General features: G+C 38.2%; 1 protein-coding gene across 46 annotated transcripts in view; it reads left to right on the top strand.

The window, feature by feature from the left end:
- The window catches only part of TCF7L2 (transcription factor 7 like 2), a 302,775-nt gene extending 280,937 nt beyond the window's left edge, over window positions 1-21,838 (top strand). For 3 of the 46 annotated variants that reach the window (XM_060241625.1, XM_060241613.1, XM_060241626.1), the window contains 7 exons: window positions 1,029-1,169; window positions 2,387-2,546; window positions 4,475-4,594; window positions 10,633-10,681; window positions 11,226-11,276; window positions 12,383-12,455; window positions 19,658-21,838. In XM_060241625.1, the coding sequence (XP_060097608.1) occupies window positions 1,029-1,169; window positions 2,387-2,546; window positions 4,475-4,594; window positions 10,633-10,681; window positions 11,226-11,276; window positions 12,383-12,455; window positions 19,658-20,096 (1,033 nt within the window). In that variant the 3' untranslated portion in view covers window positions 20,097-21,838. Of the gene's footprint in view, window positions 1-1,028; window positions 1,170-2,386; window positions 2,547-4,474; window positions 4,595-10,632; window positions 10,682-11,225; window positions 11,277-12,382; window positions 12,460-13,035; window positions 13,109-13,877; window positions 13,907-19,635 lie in introns of those variants that run through there. The other 43 variants (XM_060241618.1, XM_060241627.1, XM_060241656.1 and 40 more) reach the window with 41 other exon arrangements.
- Window positions 21,839-23,207: the final 1,369 nt, after the last annotated feature.

Below are 23,207 nucleotides of genomic sequence, written 5' to 3'. Positions count from 1 at the left end.
TGAGGACCAAATGTGACAGAAGTGACATGGTATGATGGAAAGGGATGAATCCCTTGCCTATCACTGACTACACAAAGTCTTCCTAAGGACAAGGGCCCATTCTATATTATTTCCATGTCTTACACTGAGTATTTTTAAAAAATGGAATTATTTTAATTGTTTTATTTTTAGTAAGCATGCATATTGTTTTGTAAAAGATGACTAGATGGATGTTCATTTGGCAGTACCATTGGACTAAAGAACTGGCCATAGCTATCATCCCTCCCATTTGTTTTCCATGTCAAAACTCTCCACTTTTCCCTCTTCTACTTTACGAAGTCCCAACAAGTTTATATCCTTAGTATCTGTATAATATGGCTTACATCAAAATGTTCATGCAAGGCATTTATGGATATTATATGAACTAAAGAATATATCCCATCTCTGCACAATTCAACTGTAAGATATTTTTCATAGTCCTAAACAGCTTTGAACTTAATGCCTCACATTCATTTAAAATTTGATTGTCTGAAGATTTATTGGATTGTCTGAAGATTTATTTCATAAAGGCTATACAAAACTTCTTTATAATAACATCTGATGAAAACATAAGTTAATAAGATGCATAATGGCACATAAATTGGTGCAATTAATATTTTATTTCACTGCTAATACTCATCAACAAAATAGCATCCCTTAATCCTCAGTCTGGCCTGAGAGTCAACTCTCCAGAGGCTGGTTCCCCCATGATATTCTGTGACTAGGATCTGTATGCTTTACAGGGAGGTAGATGAACAGAAATTCTATCACTTTTCCCAATTTGTTACTGTGTTAGAGATCTGAAAAAATCCTGAAGTCTTCTGTCAATAGTTATAACCATTTGGTATCTGACTAATGATTTTTTTTTAAAAAAAATGCTTAATTCATTATTATTGCTGCTAATTTTCATATGCCTGTCTGAATTTTGTATGCTTGTTGTATGCCTTTTTGTTATATGTGTGTACACACCCCTCCCCATTCATTCATTTTTATTCTGACGATTTACACAGCTTTCTCTCCTCTAGGTTCCCTCCACATATGGTTCCTCCACACCATAGTTTACATACAACTGGGATCCCTCATCCAGCCATAGTCACCCCAACAGTCAAACAGGAATCTTCCCAGAATGATGTTGGCTCACTCCACAGCTCGTAAGTTGTTTAAACTCTTATGTCTTTGGACACATTTTGATTTAATCTTTTATTAGCAGATTGGACTTTGCTTTGTCTCTTTATTGTATAAGTTGTTATGGATGCTTTGGGTTTGGATACACAAGCAGCCACTATACTACATTAGCCTCTGGATTGTTCAAAATGAATCAATATCAGATGACACAAAAAAGACCCCTTATTAAAAGCAGAGTCTTCCTGGACCCACCTTTTCTTCATCTTGAGATTAATGTATCTACAAAAATAGGTTTTCTGACTGGCTTATTTATGTGAAATCAGTAGCAAACATAAATAAATTGTTAATGAACCAAGGTAGTGAGCAAAGGTGAATGGCCAGAGCATTCTGGAATTCTTTATATCTATTTATATTATATTGGTTTCTTAGTCAGCATAGCAACACTGATTTTGTAACTTCTGTCCCTGCCCAGGCCAATAATGCAGGGTACAGTGGCTGTCTGGGATTCTAAGAAGACACATTAATTAGTGTAATGTATTGTATTAGAATATTAGCAATCCAGCTCTGCTTATGAAAAGTGTGGCATAAATCAGCTGTAAAAAGACCATCAGTAATGCTGTTTTTCTAATGCTGCCACCAGCTTTAATAATTAATTTGACATGCTGCAAATGTAATAAGCAGGGACCCTCAGTTGGTTAATATTTTGGAATACAGAGCTCTGTGTTGCACTGTGGTCTTCCTGTCCCAGTTCTTAGCCATAACAACAGGAATGAGAAAGGGTGTTTTTTCCTTCAGTGACTATTTTCATCTGTATGCTAAATTAAAATCACAATGTTGTCTGTAGAATCTTTTAAAAATGTTCTTATCTGTCAGTGTCCTTGAAGTTCAAGCAGATGTTTAAAATATATAGATACATTTTCCTGATATTCTGTATTGTGCTAGGGGTCTAAACAATATTGTACATTTCCTCTTTGTAATTGCAATTCTGTGTAGCACCCTACAGAAGTCTTAAGTGTAATAATATCATATAGATATGCCAAGTAGAAGTCCCTCTTGTATGTAAGTATGAAGATGATGATGATACCTTTGACAGCTAGTTACCAGATTTTCAAATGTAAGGTAAAGGAAATGTGATCCTTTTAAAGTGGTTTTAATTGTGCTGGAAGGAAAGAAATGGAAGAACATGGAAGAATTTAGAATGGATTATTTTTACAAGCTCCATCTGTTTTTTTGAACAACCCAGAAAACATCAGGACTCCAAAAAAGAAGAGGAGAAAAAGAAGCCACACATAAAAAAACCTCTCAATGCATTTATGTTGTATATGAAGGAAATGAGAGCAAAAGTTGTAGCAGAATGCACATTGAAAGAGAGCGCAGCCATCAATCAAATCCTTGGTCGAAGGGTAGGTAACTCATCAGGTCTGTATCTGTACATGTCAGGGCTATGGATGCAGTGTGCATGTTTACTAACAGTGGGAATGTGAGTACAATGTGCATCTAAAACAAAAGAATAACGGACTGTATAGTTATACTGCGTGATGAAGAATCATGTGTCTGCCCAGTGCAACATCCAAGTTCTCCGGGTCCTGCATCCTAAAGTGCTTTGGGAACTCTTCTGCCTTAAGACAGTCTTACACCACTTCTGTAACCCAGCAAGCCAATTACAGTCCTACATGCTGTAATCTGCCAAGTGCCTGATAATCAGCTTGCATTTTTAGTTTGTGGCAGCAGCAAAGCCATGTTGCTGGAAGCATAACTGTTAATATATTGAACTTCTAACAAGCCACAATCCGAAGCTGGTGGGTTGCTTTTGATTTGGTAAGTTTGTGCAGACTTGCATTAAAGGCTGGTCTGGAATACTGGTGGGGAATACCAGTGTGTCACGTGGAGGATGAGGACTGAATTTAAAAGTTTTTTAAAGGATAGATTCTTTTATGGACATTTCTTGTATGTCTCATTTAATAGAATGATTATATTTGGAGGATTATACCTGTTCCTTTTCTAAAGGGAAAAGACTAATTACTGTAAAAGATTACTTGAGCCCGGAGTTAAATAACGCTATGAAACAAATAGCTTGTATTATTATTGTTATTATTTGTTTATTTATATTCCTCCCATTCCCTCACTGGGGGCTCAGAGCAGAGTACAGCAAATAGAAATAAAATCACAATAAAATCATAATAAAACCAATTACAACATTCATCAAAGTGCAGCAAGATGATTCAGCAAGATGACATGACAGCAAGGTGGTATAGCACAAATAGTACCGCAATATAGCATCACAGTACAGTAGTGCAGTAGAGCAGCAGAGCAGTAGGGGAGAGGCCAACTGATTGATAAATAGATGCCTGCTGCCTCATCCAAAGACCTGGTGGAACAGTTTCGCTTTGCAGGCCCTATGAAAGGCCAGTTAGGGCCCGGATCTCCATAGGGAGCTGATTCCACCAGGTCAGGGCCAGGATCAAGAAAGTCTTGGCCATGGTAGAGGCAAGACGGGCATCTCTTGAGCCAGGGACTATCAGAAGATCTTGGGAGGCTGAACGAAGTGACCTCCGGGGCATATATGGGAGGAGACGATCCCGTAGGTATGTTGGTCCCAGGCCACACAAGGCCTTAAAAGTCAAAACTATCATCTTGAAACGGATCCGGTACTCTATAGGCAGCCAGTGCAGGTCGCGGAGCGCCAGCTGTATGCTCACCCATACAGGTGATGCAGTCAGCAGGTGAGCTGCCGCATTCTGCACCTGCTGCAGTTTCCAGATCAGTTTCAGGGGTAGGCCAGCGTAAAGTGAGTTACAGTGGTCCAGCCTGGAAGTCACCATTGCATGGGTCACTGTAGCCAGGTCTTGGGGGGATAGGTATGGTGCTAGCTGCCTGATCTGCCGTAGATGGAAAAAAGGCAGATCCAGCAGCCACTGTGATCTGGGCCTCCAGCGAGAGGGAGGCATCGAGAATCACCCCCAGACTCTTCACCTGTTGGGTCAGTACCAGAATGGCACTGCCCAGGGCTGGAACCTGGATGCACGAACCCACCCCCCTCTTGACTCAGATACAGGACCTCCATCTTAGTTGGATTTAACTTCAGTCGACTCTGCTGTAATCATCCAGCCACGGCTCCTAACGCCTCGGACAGCTGTTCAGGGGCAGAAGACAATCTGCCATCCATCAACAGATAGAGCTGGGTGTCATCAACATACTGATGACTGCCAATTCAAATTACTTTAATTCACTTTAGTTCTCTTAGCCTTGAAACGAAATACCGATCATGTACATTCTGTGGTACTAACCTAGTGTTGTGCTTGTGGTTTTGTTTACTTTCTTTCTTCCTCAGTGGCATGCATTATCCAGAGAAGAACAAGCAAAATACTATGAATTAGCCAGAAAGGAACGACAGCTCCACATGCAGCTTTACCCCGGCTGGTCCGCACGGGATAACTATGTAGGTGGCTATGTAGGTGGAATTTTTTTCAGTAGTAGAGCTTGTAGACAAGTACTGCTGTAATCTGCTGAAGTACGCCCACACACGGAAGACAAGCACTACTAATCCGGTAATTCCAGCGGATGTTTTGGTTTTGTCGCCAACCCAATTGGATACAATTTGCACCCCCTCTACTGGAGGAGGGTCCCTTTCTTGGGATAGAAAAGGTCAATTAAAAGACTACAACTGAGGTGTGTCTGTAGAGCTCTGTGGGAACAAAATTCTTGCAATGAGCCTCCCTGCTTTTGTGCAGTTTACCAAACAAAGTTTTAAAAAGAGCTCCTTGTCTATTCTCACCCTCATTTCCTTCCCCCAACCCCCAAAATTAGTGTCTTGTTGCATACCTGTGTGAGAGTATAGTGGAAAGTGGAAGAATGGCTAACCCTAGCTTCAGAGAAGGACTGGCAAAGACTTTTTGGAAGTCTTGCTCTCAAGTGGGGCTAAATAAATTATTCCACCCTCTACTTTTAAAAATACTTTTATGTACTATTGTCTGTCATGGTCGTTTTTTGAACAACATTTTTATTGATGGTGTGTTTGCCAACTACCATGAAACCGTTATTAGTGATAGCATCATAAAATGTTCTCATTTGCTGTTCCCTTTGAGAGGACATAAAGATGACTGCTTCATTTCAGAGATCGATGTCCTGATCTGTCACGTGAGATAAGTGTAAACAGCCTTTTACATATTTTGCGAGTATAGATGGATTATTGATGATTATTGTGTACTGCCATATCAACATCCACAGTTGTTAGTCAGCACCTATGATCATCACAGAATGGAGAGACAAACCTTGTACAACTGGGATCCCTCATTCAAGGAATAACTAGGAAATATGGCCAAAATTAGCAATTTTGTGCTGAGGATAAATTGGTAAAGATCCATGAAATGTCCCTAATACAATTAGTCTTGAAAGGCTCTGATAATCAATCAGAGCCAGATATATGTGCACACTAAATTACAGTTTAAGTGCACCCTCTTTTGCCCTCTGTAGTCACCTGCCTCTCCCTCCCTCTACCCATGAAGTGGTCGGCAGTCTGAAATCAAGAAGTAATTGGAACTCACCATCTGAGTCTTTTAGATTTGTAGTACTAATGTTATTCAGATGTTTTATCCTATGTTTGATTTTACCATTGCTGTACATTATCCAGAGCTCTGCAGTAGCAGGGATTGGGTGATTCACAGGTCTAATAGGTAATAACAATAACAATAAAAATGAATAAGCTGAAAAGAGAAGCTCAAAGCAGCCCAGGTACCAAATGTCTGCTTAAACCAAAATAGTTTGAAAACCTTCTGGTAAGTTAGGAGACAGAAAGGTTGATGGTAGTTTTGTAGGGTTACTAGGCAGTGATGGGTATCTGGAGAGAAGGTTATGGGAAGCAGTATCCCAGAAAAAAAAGACCTCCTCTCTTACAGGAAGTTCTGACTACAGAGTTCCTGCCAATTCCTAGAGTTACCTAGAAGTTATAAGGATAGCTGTGGTAAGAGTACCACGCTAAGAAGTGGTCAAAACTTCCTGTAAGTAGACAAGGCCTTATTTTTCTTTTTAATTTTTCTTCCCAGGAAGAGCAAGCACACACACACACACACAGATTGCTGGCTCTGGGGTTGGGAAATGACTGGAGATTTTGGGGGTGGAGCCTGAGGAAGGCAGGGTTTGGGGAGGAGAGGGACTTCAATGGGGTATAATGCCATAAAGTCTACCTTCCAAAGTGTCCCTTTTCTCCAGTTGAACTGAAATCAGTTGCCTGAAATCAGTTGTAATAGTAAGATATCTCCAGACACCACTTGGAGGTTGGCAACCCTATCCTCAGTTTGTCCCAGTTTCTGTCTGCAAATGAAGTGAACATTGATGGGCAAGGGTTGTGGTTACCTTGTGGTCTCCCATCATACGAAGACAAATGGGAACCCTAGCGTCCCAGGTAGCTGGTTCTACAAACAGCAGCCATAATGGATAAAGGCCTTGTTGCAAAGGGAGGCTCTGTAGCTTTTTAGACTTGATATGCAAGAAATCTAAACAGGTACTATATTATTAATCCCTGTGACAAGCTGTGCTTCTGGCATTTCCTGTTTTGTAAAAGGAACAAATATTTTACATTGGAAAAGGTACAATGATTCTGGCATCTAATCATTGTTGCCACTGATAGTTAAGTGTCTTATATGCACCATTCTTAACTATTTATTTGAGCCATATTCATTTGTCGTTGTCGTCCCCCCGCCCCAATCTACTGATAAAGTACTGAGGAATTTGTTGGTGTTTTCCAAAAGTATAAATTTATTGCTTTGAATCTTAGGCTATTTATATTCTACCATAGCTGTAATTAGTTTGCCTGTGTAAGCAGATCCCTCGATGCAGAGAGGCACAAGGATGTGTTAGCAAGTAATGTGTAAACAGGGCTTTTTTTGTAGCAGGAACTCCTTTGCATATTAGGCCACACACCCCTGATGTAGGGTTCTTAGTACAGGGCTCTTGGAGGATTGGCTACATCAGGGGTGTAGGGCCTAACATGCAAAGGAGTTCCTGCTACAAAAAAAGCCCTGCTTTTAAAAAATTCCATGTGTTGAATGAACCTTGAAGATAAAATATTTATTTAAAAACATAATATAAAACCTGCAAACAACCCTTTTATTCCAAGTTGTCTTTTTCTTCTTTAAAATTGATGCCTATGACCTCCCATTTTGTCCTGTGCTTTTGAACATAAAATAGAAGCTTGATAACCTCTTTTGAGGAGAGTGTTTTCCTTACAACCTAGGATGTGCCTTTTCCCAACTTTTTCATCACTGAATGCATAGCCTATATTAGCTGTTATGAATGGACTGCAGTGAGACCATCAGACCACAGGGCCAAGTCATTCTTGGTCCTCTGCAGTATAACTTCCTCTTGGGAGTTCAAGAGGGAGTAGCGTTGGGATGTGCTGTAATGCTTGAAAGGGTTTCAGAAAATATTCTCTCTGCCTGAATGACTGTGTCACTGACAGATGAGCATGTATGGTGTCTTAAATGTTTAGGACCTTTACATTTGTCCTCAGCATGTGAGCGTTGAAAATCTCTTTCTTCTCATGTTAAAAAGGACAGGATGAGAAAGCTAATGCATCCCCAGCAGCTTGAGGCTCTATCCCCACCTGACCTTCAGGGGGAACCTCACTTCAGTAGAAAGCTCAGTAGCTTTGGATCACACAAGCACATCTACAAGGGTTTTACTTTTTCCTCCATATCTCTTAGAATTCTTGAAGTTTAATAATAATAATAATAATAATAAATTTTATTTGTACCCCGCCCTCCCCTGCCGAAGCAGGCTCAGGGCGGCTAACAATACGGTGACCAATGGTGCACCAACAATAAAACAGTTTATCATTTCTTGTGGGCTTTATTTGGACAACAGACTTTTCCAGGATGAAGAAAGAAAGTATATGTATACACATGTGTTCAGATTTTTGTAAGGGATCTCCCATCCACTTCTTATGTTATCTGTCACATAATAGAATGGCATCTGCAATCCCTAATCAGGCACTGAAATGTTTTTTGTTCATTGTAGTTCACTTTTTTCAGAAGCAAAATATCTGAAATTAGATTTTTTTAAAAAAAATACAAATCAATGAAAATAACTTAAAATTAAAATTTGGAAAATGAAATTCAGGGCCAGTTCACACATGGTTGTGGCCCTAACAAGGTTAACTCAGGAACATAAGTTATTGCTGCTAGTCTTACAGCTAGCCCACAATCATAGAGAGGGGCATTACATTATCTGTAGGTTTGTCTATCCACATAGATAATAGGGGGAAATGTTATAATCCTAGTCCTATTGCATTGCTTATTAGATGTCTCATTCTTTCAGTTGCATTGATTTACACTGTGTAATCTGCCTTGAGTCTCAGTGACAAAGCCAGACAATAAATAAAGTAAATGAGTAAATAAACAAAAAAATCCCAAGCCTAGAAACTGGGCTGCTGGAGACAAAATTCTAGCTACATTCTGACCCACTACAGCCAGTTATACACAGTCTCTCTCTCCCACATACACCCTACATTTTCCTTTTATCCTATCCTGATATGTCAACTATAGTTAAAACTGTAGTGGCTCTAAAGATTTATTGTAAAATGAACATTATTTATTAATTAATGCTAGATCCCCTGTTAACAGCCCCATGGCGCAGAGTGGTAAGTTGCAGAACTGCACTCCAAGCTCTGCTCATGACCTGAGTTTGATCCTTGCGGAAGTTTCAGGTAGCTGGCTCAAGGTTGACTCAGCCTTCCGTCCTTCTGAGGTTGGTAAAATAAGTACCCAGCTTGCAGGGAATAAAGTGTAGATGACTGGGGAAGGCAATGGCAAACCACCCTGTAATAAGTCTGCCAAGAAAACATCATGATGTGATGTCACCCCATGGGTCGATATCAACTCAGTGCTTGCACAGGGGACTACCTTTACCTATAGAGCCCCTGTTACAGTAGATATTTTGAACATTTAGTATGGAAGCTCCACTGAGATAGTTAATTCTTTTTATCAATCATCATATGTGTGAGGTAGGTTATGTGGGCCTTAACTAGAATTGGTAAATACGCATTTGCTTTAGTAGAGTGCCTCAGTGCATTGAATCTTTACACAGAAACAAGCACATACACAGTCCCCCTTCTATTACTAGAAGGTTCTCCTGAACAAAAATTTACTCGTCACATACAAAATGACAGGGTAGCAGTTTACATCCTGAATGAGTGAGAAGGAACAAGTTCAAAGGCCTTATGCCTTGAGACCTACAGGAGTTATGTCTTCAAAAAGAACATTCACATCTACTCTTCTTACTGGTACATGCCAGGGAACATAAACATCATAGTCGACATGCTGAGTTGAAACCCAAAATGAAACATTGATCTGGCAACTAGACCAAGCTACTGAAGAGAAGATATCACAGATCTAGGAAAACCTTTTCCTTACCTTCTTTGGGGATATAGCCAATCCTTAGTAAACCAACAAGTGTTCTCATTCTGAGGACATCAGTTTACACTTGTATGAACAGAGCATTTGGTGTCTGTTACTATTAATGTACATTAATAGTTTTTTCTTATTTCTTCATATATAGAAAGCATTAAGTGACCGCTGCTTGTAGTCACTAACTAGATAAAAAACAATAGCTGTTGTCTTCCTGGAGTTAATAAAGAAAACTGTGGCTCTTTAATGGATGAATAGTTTCATCCATTTGTTTTTTTCTGCCTTGCCACCTTTTGTTAGGACTCCTGGAAATATCTTATTATACTAATAGATTCTTCCATCTTATTCCATTAGTTGATGCAGTTTACAAAAGAATCTATGTTTAACATAAATTAATGTGTATTTTTATTTATTCATGAGAATTTTTCAGACTTTGTAGAGTGACTTTTGAGTAGAGCATTTTCCCAAAGTAATGATAAGTAATGTGGGCCACCATTCTTACTTGATGTTGACTGGTACTCCATTACTTGTTATTAGCTCCCATTTTTCAGTTTTTTTTATATTCTAAGCCAGTAACAGTCCATAGTAATGATCATAGGTCCTTCATTTTTTTTTCTTCAGTTGGACTCTTCACTTTTGCAAGGATTTGTTTCTTTAACTGAAAAAAAATAAACTGTTTATGCCAGGGAACATACTTTCCAGATGTGTCAAAATAATTCTTATACCAACTTTTTGTTTTGTACTTTTACTAATTTCCATTATACAAGAAAGTATTATACAAGAAAGAGCTGTTAATATCTTTTTTAGAGCTGTGTCATCAATCCTGGGCCCTTTAGTTCCCTTTCTGTATATGACATCAGTTATGCTATTATGATGGCTGAAGTATCTATACAAGTGGAATGAAATGTAAAGAACAAGTTTTGCAGTTTGAGCTGTTGAAAGTACCATATTGCCACTCAATGAAGCTGGTCTATGGAGGGGGGGAATGTGTGCAATTCTAAGAGGCCTTGCAGAACAGTTTGCTCCCTTGTCTCCTCTTGAAAAAAGGGTTTGTAGCCATCATTTCATGTATTTCTGTTTCATTCAGGGCAAGAAGAAGAAGAGGAAAAGGGACAAACAGCCAGGAGAGACCAATGGTAAGTAAATATTTTATTTATTATCTAGTGGAACAATGAGGCCACAAGTTCTTAATACTGGTTATGAAGAAGTCAGTTAGCGATCTGTCAGTCTCCTTAGGAAAGGGCCATTGCTACATCCAGCTTTTGTTTGCTGGATTTTAAATAGATCATTTGCTTATTGTAGGCCTATTAAAATCAGCAGCCACAATTACATGCATGAGCAGCATATTGCAACAGTAGTACAAGTTGTGCTTAGCAGCAAAACCATTCACTGCAGAGCCATAGTTTGTTAATGCCTGCACCATTATTATGAAAGAGGTCTGCTGAGTGTGAGTGTGTCTGTGCACGTGTGTGAGTTTGGTATTAATATGAGCTGTGTGTTCTGATGCATGCCTTTACAGTGGTAAATTGCAGCCATTTTTTTAAAAAATTAAGGAGGTTTGTCATTCTCTAGTAAATTAGAAATACTGCATAGGCAATACCATAGTCAATTTTTTTTTAAAAAAAAGCCCTGATTACATTTTTCTTTGAAGCCTTTGTATAATTTGTTCTTTTTTTTCAGAACACAGCGAATGTTTCCTAAATCCTTGCCTTTCACTTCCTCCGATTACAGGTGCTAATGTCATTTTCCGCCATTTAAAATAGTTTTGTAAACTGCTTTTAATTTTTTTTATCCTGCCATTTTAGATTTTATTAATATTTAAACACTGACATTAAAATAAATTTTACCATTCACACGTTTGTTGTGTGTGTGTGTGTATATATATATATTTATATATAGATAGATATAGATATATATATTCATGTGATATGATTGGGAGTTTTTTGTTTTGTTTCTAATTTGCTATTCATTACAATTGCTATTAAACAGTAATACAGTAAAAATAACTCAGTTATACTAATTGTGCAAATTGAATATGCAGTATTTCTTTAAAGAGACTGATGTAAACTGGAAGAAATTTAATAATGAACCTCCTTAATCTAATGGCATTTACGCGGCACCCACCTCTCATGCCAGCATGCAACCACATCTTTTTTTTTAATTGTTTTACATTTCTGCTCAGACACATTCATTATTCACTTGCTTTACTTGCATACAGCTTGCTTCCATGCTCCTGATCATGCTGTTTCTGGCTGGAACTAACACACTTATTTGCTATCTGCTTGTTCTGATCAATTTCTTTTTTTAAAAAAAGTTTAAAACACAACCAAAAATGTTTATTTCCAAAGCTGCATTATCCCAAAAAACCCCATAAATTTCTTTTACGCCCTTTTTTTTAAACCTGAAGAGAAAAGCATGTTAGTGAACTAATTTCCATACTTAGCTTCTTTTCTATCTGTGCTTTTCCCCCTGTAAGAAATACCTAAACAACAACACAGTGCACAAAGCATTATTCCTACAAACCCATTTGCACTGTACTGTACTGATGGATTGTGTTTCCAGTTCCCCTTAAATACTCCTTCTTTAAAAAAAAAAAGACAGTGCTTATCAAAGGGATACTGCAGCTTTAATTGCAACAGCTAATTTCAATAATATTATAGATGCGATATTCACTATTTTAAAAATAAAACATTCAGAAGTCGATATTTTGCAATTAATAATGAGGTCATTTATTTTTATTTCCTTTTTTATTTTAATTTTTTCTTATTTTATCTTTTTCTTCCCCCCCCTCTCTCTCTTTCTCTTTTTCTGCTCGCTTCTTTCTTGACCTCATTCAGACCTGAGCGCTCCTAAGAAATGCCGAGCGCGCTTTGGCCTTGATCAACAGAATAACTGGTGCGGTCCCTGCAGGTGTGTATAGTCTTCCCCCGACTTGCTATGGCTGGTTTTGCAGCTGGTTTATTTGGTACTTCCCCCTGCCCCTCCCTCTTCTCCTGCTTTGTTGCTTTATATCTCTGTGTTGTGATCTAGAAGACACAAGGGAGTGGGACGCTGCTGCAAATTATCATCTCTTTCTGTTTAAAGGATTTTGCTCTCCCCCCCCTCATTTATGTTTCCTCCACCCACCTCCTCACTGCCGCTAGTTGAAAAAATACCCACTGTAAGACAGCATCAGCCTAGGCCTGCACACAAAACACCATCCTCCTCTGTGGAAAGTTGCATATCTTTTTACGAACATTGCCAAGCATCCTTTGATATCACAGTCTAGAGTGCATCAGGGAAGATATAAAGCTAAGTGAAGGGAATGCACAGCAGGCTTAGGCATTGTAGGTGTGAGTCACCTTGCAGAGGTCCTCTTTCTTTCATGCCCTTTGGTGTGAAAGATTACCAATTGAACTGAGAGAAATGTTAGCTAAAGCTAAGATTTCAGGTCCAACTGAGCTCTATCCACCATTGTGTTGTATTTTTTGTGTTTACCTTGTGCTAACAGATGCAAATACTCCAAAGAAGTGTCGGGCATTGTTCGGGCTTGACCGACAGAGTTTATGGTGCAAACCATGCAGGTATACTACCCGTTAGGCCTTTGGGAAACTAAAAGCATTCTGTCATCTTAGTGTTACATGTGTGATTTATTTTTTAATCTTTTACCCCTTCCGCTCCCTGCCTTCTCTGCTACTACATCAATTGCTAATAAATATTTATCTTGCTAATTCAATGCAAATTTCTTCCCTTTCTTGACCAACAACTTATCTCTTGGCAGTAGTTGGGAATTGGTACACCCATGAAATGCAGAAGCTAATATTTCTTGGTCAAACAAGTATGTTTATGGACATCTACACAAGCATCTGTGTGTGTGTCCACAGTCTCCAAAGGATTTTAAAATATTGTATCACTTCAGCACCAATAATGTCACTATGACAAATGAGAATTTTACAGGTCATAAGCAAAGTCTGTTAGTAATTTAATAGCATGTTTTAAATTCTACATTAAATGAGCTTTTTGGAAGCTCATATTATTCCTAATATTCATATTTGGCATGATTTTTAAGATGCCTGGAGGAAATCCTTACAGTGCCAACTTGTTACTGGCCCGTTAGGTTCACATGAATTGGACAAGTTATTTTGTTACTCAGATGTATAGTTTATTGATTAATGTCACTGAAGGCCAAAAGTTTTGAAACACTTGTTCTACAACAGGTTTATGTGAAACCTGTAACTCTGTGGATGAATTCTGTAGGCACCTGTTCTTTGGTGAAGGGAAGCAAACTATCTCCTGTTGCATTCTTTTTCCCTTAATATGGTTAAATGTGTTATTTCTCTGTTCTGATCCAAGCAGTCTTTGAATTTGGAATATTATGATGGTAGGTATTTCAGTCCAATGCACACTCTTCTCTGTATGTAGTGCTTCCCTCCTCACCTTTCCCTCTGATTCACACCCATACCATGTGCTTCATTCCTTTTTTAGAACATAGAGCAGTTATTCATAGTCTGTGCATGTTGACCCTGTTAGTTGTGTGATGCTGAGTTTTAAACATGGATTGAAAATGTACTGTCCATCTAATTGTTAGATAAAATTCATGCATTGTCCTTCAAGGGCTGCATTTTCCCTAAACCCTGTGACCTCCCATCTGATGCATGCTTAAGCACTGTGATTGTGTGGCAGGTGCACCAATGATAGCAGAGGTCATTTCTATTCCTATATTACATTCCTTTTAAAAATCACAATTTCAAAGGGGAATAACAGAATACCTGAATATCATCTTAAATAGTGAAGGTAACTAATATAACTTAAGATAACTAATATAGTTTATACTCTGATTAGGAATATATAGTGTTTGACAATACATAAAACAAGTAGTTATGTGACCTGTAGACAGTAATTTTTATGTTTGTCACACTTGAACGGTTACTCCACTAAAATAAATTCTGCATAGAATTGCACAGAGTATGCTGAACAGTTGGAAGAACTAGGTTCTAAATCCGTGGTCAGTAACTAAGATTTAACAAGGGGATATTTTGAATAGAGAAAGGGACTGATGAGCGGGTAACTTTAGTTTCACCTGTTGGCCAACAGCCACATAAACTGAGACTTTGGAAGTAATCCTCAATAGGACCCCTTGAAAGCAAACCCAATCTTGTTCAATGGGGAGTAATGGCAGGAAACAGTCTTTAGGATTACAGACAGTGGCAAAGGGCTCCTTCACCCTCTGCCTTCCAGTATGAACATTTTGTATCTGTTTTGCTATTCAACATGAAGTGGCTTCATTTGGGTGAGAGTGTGCATGTGAAGTTGCCTTGTATTCAGCCAGGTCCAGCAAAGCCAGTATTGTCTACACAGATTGGCAGTGGCTGTCTCAGATAGGGGTAGAAGAACCTAACTGAATATGGGGTGGGGTGGGCTTGGTACCAAGGGGCTAAACCAAAGGGCAGGTGGGAAGCCTTTGGGACCAGTCTCCACTTGCCTATTGTAAATCCACCTCCCTATTGTAAATCATGGTCCTGCCTTTTACTATCCATCTACAGAACTCAACATTCTACTATTCTCAAGCTTCACATTTAAAAGGATCCCAAAGTCTTTATTACCAATGGTTTAATTCAAAAACCATTGTTGCAGGCTGTCTTCTTCATTCTTCAAACCAGAGCAAGCAAATTAACTTTGCATGATTTTTACTAACTTTATTATAATTGATTTTGATAAATTACACACTTTTAAGGTTGTGGTTTCTCCCCCCACTCTTTGATTCCAGTGTTTTTCTAAAATTTAATTTTGAGAAATAGATCATCCAATGCACAGCTCAAAAATGGGAAACAAATTAGCCTCTGCGTACATCATTATACATGTTGAACTGAATGCATATAGAGAGGGAATGAGCATTAGCATACTTTCCCTGTGTCCTGCCTATATATAAGGAAATGCTGGACCATGAGTACAGAACCTGTTCTCATAGGGTGTATGCTCCCTACTGTGATTAGAAACATTTGAAAAAGAAGCATTCCCACTCATGCGGAGAAGGCCTATGCTTGTACACTTCCTATGTGCATGGATTCTGCTGACAAGCAAGTGATCATGCTTAGATGGGACTGGTGTGAGTTTCACCCATGCCCATGATCTCAGCATGCATAATGGTGTCTATGAATAGCTACACTCAGGGCTTTTTTTTGTAGCAGGAACTCCTTTGCATATTAGGCCACACACCCCTGATGTAGCCAGTCCTTCAAAAGCTTACAGGACCTATTGTAATCTCCAGGAGTATTGGCTACAACAGGAGTGTGTGGCCTAATATGCAAATGAGTTCCTGCTACAAAAAAAGCCCTGTCTACGCTTAAATAGTGATGGATGGATCTCACAAACCATGCATTTGATTTCTGTCAGAAATAGCATCAGTTTCCAGGAATTGGTTTCAGAGATTAATAAAAATGAGGCAGTGATTCTGATGTAATTATTAATATTTTCAGCATGTTTAACATAACCAAACATACATTAGTTTCTGTTAGGAATGTATCTTGGCCTGTGTTTTACGAATGCACCTACATAGAGAGTCAGAATTCATCATTTTAAAGGTCAGAACAATCATTTGACTTCAGTTAAGTAAGAGGCTTCTATAGTTGGTTTTTTCAGCTATCATCACTGTTATTAAGTAAGGCACTTTCACATTTGAATTTCAACGATTTCTCCATATTCCTCCACATTTTTCTCCACATTCTAAATTGTTGAGCCAGATATTCTGATCAAGTTTTACCATCCCTAAAAAATAGAGCTTCACATGCTCCAGGCCTTACCTAAAAGTGTTTGTATACTTGGCAATTCTGCTGTTTTCCCACTGAAACACATAAATCAATAATACAACATCCTGAAAACACAAGCTTCCAGTTATTGTTTTTTAAATAGCTGGTTCTGAAGCTTTGAAGAGAGTAGGCAGTGTCTATATGCTGGAAGGGGGGATGAGATTGCCATTGGCTGAAAGAAGCTATACAGTGTTCTGCCCATTCTCCTGATAAGCAGGATAAATTATACATATGAAAATATATGAAAGTTTGTTTAAATTATCTAAACTGTAGACTTAGCACAGGATCTTTGAATGTACATTCATCAGTGAGCTTGCCTTATATTTTTTTGTGATCAGGGAAACATAATTTCATGTCTATGACTGTTGGTTGGTTTCCTTCATTTATACCCCACCTTTTCCCCCAGTGGGGACTTAAGTGTCTTATATTGTTCTCCCCTCCTCCATTGTATCCTCACAACAGTCCTGTAGGGAAGGTTAGGCTGAGTGTGTGACTAACCCAAGGTTATCCAGCAAGCTTCCATGGCAGAGCAGGGATTCAACCTGGGCCCCCAACTCTAACCCGTGCACCACACTGGCACTTCGTAGTTTGTGCATTATGTATTTCTAATCTATTGGGGTATGCAACAATCACTGTATATAAACTTAGACACATCAGCTCCTGATTTTTTTACTCCATCTTTTGCCTCAATCATACTGGACGAAAGACTGATTCTGACTTTTTAAGTGAATTTAGGAGTGGGTGACAATCAAAGCCATATAAATACTGTTTGCATTTTGATTTATCATAGTGGGCTCTGGCTTTTGTTAGCCAAGTAGATTCTTAAATTTTGAAGAAAAAAAAGAGTAGGTGACAGGGAGGTGGAGGAAACTGAATTTGGGTGCTGATCTCAGCCCTATTTAAGGATGAAATTTCAAACACAGAAATGTAGCTATCTTCATTCCCTTAATAAAATAACCTGTCTGAGTCTTGTTGGCATCATATGGACTTACCATTGTATGGTATGCCAGTGATTGCAAAATCTTTTATCAAGGAGAAGCATCTTGAGAAATTGAGTGGGAGGGGAAGTGTTTCTCCTAGAGGTCCCTTCCATTGTTCCATAAAGTGTACCTGGCCCTGTACCATTTGTGCTGTTAAGGGTTATCAACAGCATGGTGACTCATCGACAAAGTCCCCATGACTTTTACTGGTGGAGTTCACTGTGGTGTTTGAAAAATACTGCCATCCAGCCAAGATATTTTGCATGTTGTGTGCTGAACATCTTCATATAATGGGTTCCCCTAAATATTAGCATCGCTCTGTTAATATAATCTTGTTCATTTCCCATGGGTTAGTCAAAAAATTGCTGCTTTGAACTGTTGATATGGTAACATTGCCTCCTTTCAGCCTGAAGGGACTAATTAAATAGTAAGGAAAAAAGAACATGAAATAGTTCAGGCCAATGGGTTACATTAATTTATTGCTAATAGATTTCCAGTTTTTATTACTCAAGGTAGGAGATTGCTAGCAAGGTTCTGTTTAGAGCCCACCAAATTGCCTTTTCATCTTTTAACTTGCCTTAATAAAGCATGGGTTGCTGTTGCCTGCCTTCTTGCATATTTTCTCTTTTCTATTATTTTCTGCTCTTCATTATTTTCATCTCTGCTTTTGTTATTTTATTTTTTAAGGTTTTAAATGCATGACTTCTTAGTTTGTAGCATGTTTTGATCAGCAAGCTAATGTGGTTAAAATTCTTCATTGCCCTAACAGTTGACTTTGCTTTATGGAACTTTGGACAGAACCTGAGTCTTTTTGACAGAGGCCGGAGGGGGAGGGGTGTTAGTCACTTCCCAGACTTCTCCAGGAATTATAAAGAAAGAGCTTTCTAGGATCCCTCACAATATAGATGCTAGTATCTTGCATGTAGACTCATCACAGGAAGTTTTAATGTCACTGAAGAGGCTGATGGTGATCTGGCAGAGCATTGTAGCCACACAGGCGTCAGAAAAGTAAAAAGGAGCAACATGAATAGGAAAAGTGGTAGATCAATAGCTCTCATAGTGGGTATAGTCCTCCCCCTGGGTATGTAAGTAATAGTTCTCAGATTGCAGGTATCATTTGTTGTTCCTTTTTGGTACTGAGCATGATTAAACCAGTAGAAAATTCACCTGCTGACCTTTATAATTCAGTATTAGGTCAGCATAGAACTGGTCTTCTGCCTCTTTGCTTGTGGACCGCTTCAACTAACTTCCATTGGCTGTATAAACTTCCATACTTTTCACTTTTCATAGAACTCACCTGAGACTCTTATGACCGCCAAGGTGTGCTAATAATGTAATTGTTACATTGACTTGTCCTTTTGGCCAAAAAACTATGCCTATTGTTTTTTAATGGATCTTTGGTGCCCAGTGGGGTACCTGCTTTACAGGATGCTTTCAGTTGAATGCCTAATACTCTTGCTATGCCACCAAATATATTTTTCTGAACATAAGGCAGTAAATTCAAAGGAAAAGTGGCATTCTTTATGTACAGCTTCATAAATGATTTTAATAAATGTGATTGGAGGGACAGCTTGGACTAATAAGTTTAACTTTTTGTGAAGCTCTGTTTCTAATTGTTTTTTTAATGTACCTGTTATTGTTTAGTCTGTACACTTCATCTTCGAAGTTGCAGGAATGAATTCAGGCATCATTCCTATAACAACAAAGTAGAAATAAAATAGTTCTTTTTCCCATTCCCACCCTTACAAAAATGTGATAAGCCACAACCTGCAGGTCATTCAACCAGTTATTCTTGTTAATTTGGATATTTCTGTTCATCTTTCCTTTTCTTCATTCTCTCCTTTGATTCTTCCTGTTACTTTCTCTTCTGTTTTTATTTTGTTTGTATGTGTGACATTGATGTGTTTTTTTTCTTATGGTGTGGTTCTGAACAGAAACAAGCAGAAGTGGTAGATCTTCGGCTACAGTTATATCGCAAAGATGAGGGTCTCTTCTAAAAGAGGCAGAAAGTCACTGAAAGAAAACGCCACAGTCAGTCTTTCAGAAGTGTTTGGTATCAGCTAAAGGAAAGAAACTGTACTGTTTTTAACAGGATGATAGGAATTTAAATAGCTCAAAAATAAATCTGGTTGTTCCTAAGAGAACATGAAGCTGTTTTAAAAAAAAAAAAGTTTTGTAAGTGAGGCAAAGAGTAGATTCTAGATGGTAGAAAGTTGAATTCTTGAAATAATAATTGGTCACTTGTGACCATCGCAACTGTAATAGGATGTAGCTGCTTTTGGATTACTTTTCTTTTCCATTAGCATCTTTGTCTTTTATTCACAGAGGATTCTTTCCCTGTTTCTAGGAGAAAAAAAAAGTGCGTTCGCTACATACAAGGTGAAGGCAGCTGCGCCAGCCCACCCTCTTCAGATGGAAGCCTACTAGACTCTCCTCCGTCTTCTCCTAATATGCTAGCCTCCCCAACAAGAGACTCAAAACCACAGACTGAACAAACCCAGCCTCTCTCACTCTCACTGAAACCTGACCCACTGGTGCACCTTTCAGTGATGCCGCCCCCACCATCTTCCATAGCCCTGATGGAAAACTCCACTAGCAAATCCAGCAGTCTGCCTGCTAGTAATTGTCAGAATGGGGGATTAGACCATCAGTCTGCCACTTTACAACAGTCAGCACCATCCTCTTCTTTGTTAGCACAACCATCAACATCCTCCTTGCATTCCCATAATTCTTTGGCTGGGACACAGCCACAGCCACTGTCACTTGTAACCAAGTCTTTAGAATAGCTTTAGCCTCTTGTAGCCCTTTTATTAATTTTTTCCTGTATGTTGAGATTTATTTTTTCTTTCTGTTGGTATTTTTAAAAAAATTGTGCCATATGGCTACATTAGTTGCTGTCTATCGAGTTCATTGGTCAATATTTGACCCATTGTTAATTTCAGTTATTTTCCCTTTTGAATATGTAGATGAGAAAAAAATCCTCATGATTCTGCCAAAATTTTTATCAACAGCTGTTTAAAGTCTTTGTAGCGTTTAAATATATATATATATATATATATATAAATATATATATACATAACTGTTATGTAGTTCCAATAGCTTAGTTTCAAAGACTGATTTTAAAAATGAAAAGAAGCAATTTTGAAGCAGCCCTTGCAGAAGGCGTTGGTTCTTTATTATTTGTATTAAATACGAGCTTGCGAACCAATCATTTTACATCTGGTTTTTACAACTTTTTAAGGGCACAATGAATGCAGTGCCGCTAATTTTTTTTCCTCTTTTTTTGTGTGATACAACTTTTCTTGTGCTGTTACTTGTTATTGTTTAAATGTACAGAAACAAAGAGTTAAAATGTGTTAATATACCTTGTTCCATGGTGTTGTTCTTTTTTGGGGGAGGGAATGCTATTCAACAATTAAAAAGTATCACAACGCTATTGGACCAGTAGTATTTATTGCTTTAGAGATTGCTTGTTGTACCTGTACCTTGTCCTCTTTTAAAATGTTTTCTTTTTTTTTCTTGAAACATTGTATAAAGGGTTTTTCTCTTAGTGTAAGCATCATATATATAACAACTCATTTGTACAAGGTTTTTAAGTTTATATATAAATGTGTATATATATATATATATATATATATATTTGTTGGCTTCTCTTTTTTGTTTTGAATTTTTTCATTTGTTTTCTGTCACACAGTTGCCACCAAATGGACATTTGAAGATGGATCAATAGTATACAAATTGCTTTAAAAGCCATTACATGAAATAAGACTTGAAAATTTAGCACGGGGCCTTTTAAAAATGCTGTTAGAAAAGCAGCAGTGCCCCCCCCCCCTGCAGATAACTTCCCTACCACTTCTAGGCTGTGAGCTAAACTTTTTATGTGCCAAAATTCTCAGTGAATTGCCCTTATACCCAACAACTTTTTATGCTGTATTTTTTTTATCCATCCTGTTTTGCTGTGATGTTGCATAGGTAGATATGTATGTAGTTTTTAATGTCACCTATTACAGATGTGTTTGGTAGCAGATTGTCCAGAAAGCATTTAAAAATGAAGAGGTATAAACCCTAAAGGGCCAAATTCTGTATATTAGATTGTTCATAAAAGGAAAAATGAGACTGCCACTTTTATGTACACATACTACATACAGGTAGGTAGAAAACTTTTAAAAAATCCTAGGCATGTTGATGTTGCAGATTTTTTTTTTAAAAAAAAAGATAAATGCTGTATAAAGCTGAAAAAATATTCATCTGTTCATCCAGTGCCATTGTAGTTGACATGAAGCGATTGTAAAACTGTCTCCAGTTTTCTTCTCTGGTTTATTAAGATGCTAACTATGACATTTTTTTTGTGAATCCTTTGAATGTTTCCTAACAGTTGTGATGTTACTGTTCTGTTTTATTGCTCTTATTCCAATTTTTTTTTCATTTCTAATGGTTTGGAAGCCATTTTTGTAATGAATAAATGTCCATGCTGTACAGTATCTGTAGCATGCAGTTCTGGATTAATAAAAGCAACTTAGTATGTGCAGATGAAGACTTGGCAGCTCATTTACCTATAGGCTTCATTTAAGCCCCTCCCTCAGCCAAACAGGTTTTCAGTTTTGTATAATTCACACCTCTCTTGTGATAATGACTACAAGGAGCACTTCGTTATATTTTGCTAAATAAACAGCCAAATGCAATGGGGAATGCCAGTGGTTAAGCATCTCAGCTTATTTCTGAGGATGTTTTGGAATGTTTCAAATCAGAAGAACCAGAGACTGGACCAGGATCTCCCCTGTACTGTATTTATTTACGAAACCCAAGCATTTGCATCCAAAAGATTGTGATGTGCTTACGTTGCTAGTCTCAGAACAGTTTCTTTGGGAGTAAGATAAACTTGAGTAGGATTCTAAACAGACCTGCCTAGGACTGCACTGTAGAAGTATTTAGTGAAGCTAAACTGATCATCAATAGCTAACTTTCTAGCATTTGATTTGCACAAAGGATGGTCATAACGATGAATGGACAGGCTTTCTGTGACCCACCTTTGGTCTATAAATGCTGGGAAGAAAGTATGTAATGTTTCTGTGCCTTTGCAGGTTTTGACGAAGATTCAGGAGCTGCGTGGTAAAATTCAAGAATTAACTCAGAAGGAGATCTGTAAACATTCTGATGGTTCTGTTTCCCACTGTCTCTTGCAACATGCATAAAAGAACCTTGCCACAAATCCCTGCTATCTGATATGGGGGGACCTGAATTCCCTTCTCTTGCAACACAAAGTGTAACAGTAAGGGTAAATAAGATTGCAAACATGACACTATTTCATTATTGAATTATACAAAGTGCTTCACAGTGTTGCAAGGAGATATGGAAAACCCTCACATACAGAATACTACCCTCTTTACAGCTTGATCTTCCTTTTCTTGGAATTTGGCCACTCTTTGTGGCTTTATTTGTCATGATTCCAGTTCAATTCCCGTGAGGCCTCTGTTAAAATGTAGAAGGGGAAAATGTGTATCTCCCTTAAAAACAAGATGGGTAGCTGAAGAAAAAGTGAACGGTGACTCTGAAGAAGTGAGCAGTGATTCACAAAAGCTGATACCCTACCACAAATTTTGTTCGTTTTTAAGGTGCTTCCCTTAAAAACAAATAAAGTATTTTGATCATTTCATGAATTTAATCACTGATGGAATGATTTAACTTAGATGAAAGCTAGAGTGCCAGACTAGGATCTGGTGACGCAAATTTGAATCCTCACTCTGCCATGGAAGTTTCCTTGGTGACTGGGCTGATCACATCCTTTTAGGGTAACCTACCTCACAGGGTTGTTGTGAGGATAAATAGAGGGAATAAAATGTAAATCACTTTGGGTCTCCATTGGTCATAATAGTAGAGGATAAATGAAGTAAATACAT

The sequence above is a fragment of the Heteronotia binoei genome, chromosome 6, assembly GCF_032191835.1.
Source record: "Heteronotia binoei isolate CCM8104 ecotype False Entrance Well chromosome 6, APGP_CSIRO_Hbin_v1, whole genome shotgun sequence".
Lineage (NCBI taxonomy): Eukaryota > Metazoa > Chordata > Lepidosauria > Squamata > Gekkonidae > Heteronotia > Heteronotia binoei.
The sequence above is the reverse complement of the archived record's forward strand: the minus strand, read 5'-3'. Positions and strand labels throughout refer to the sequence as shown.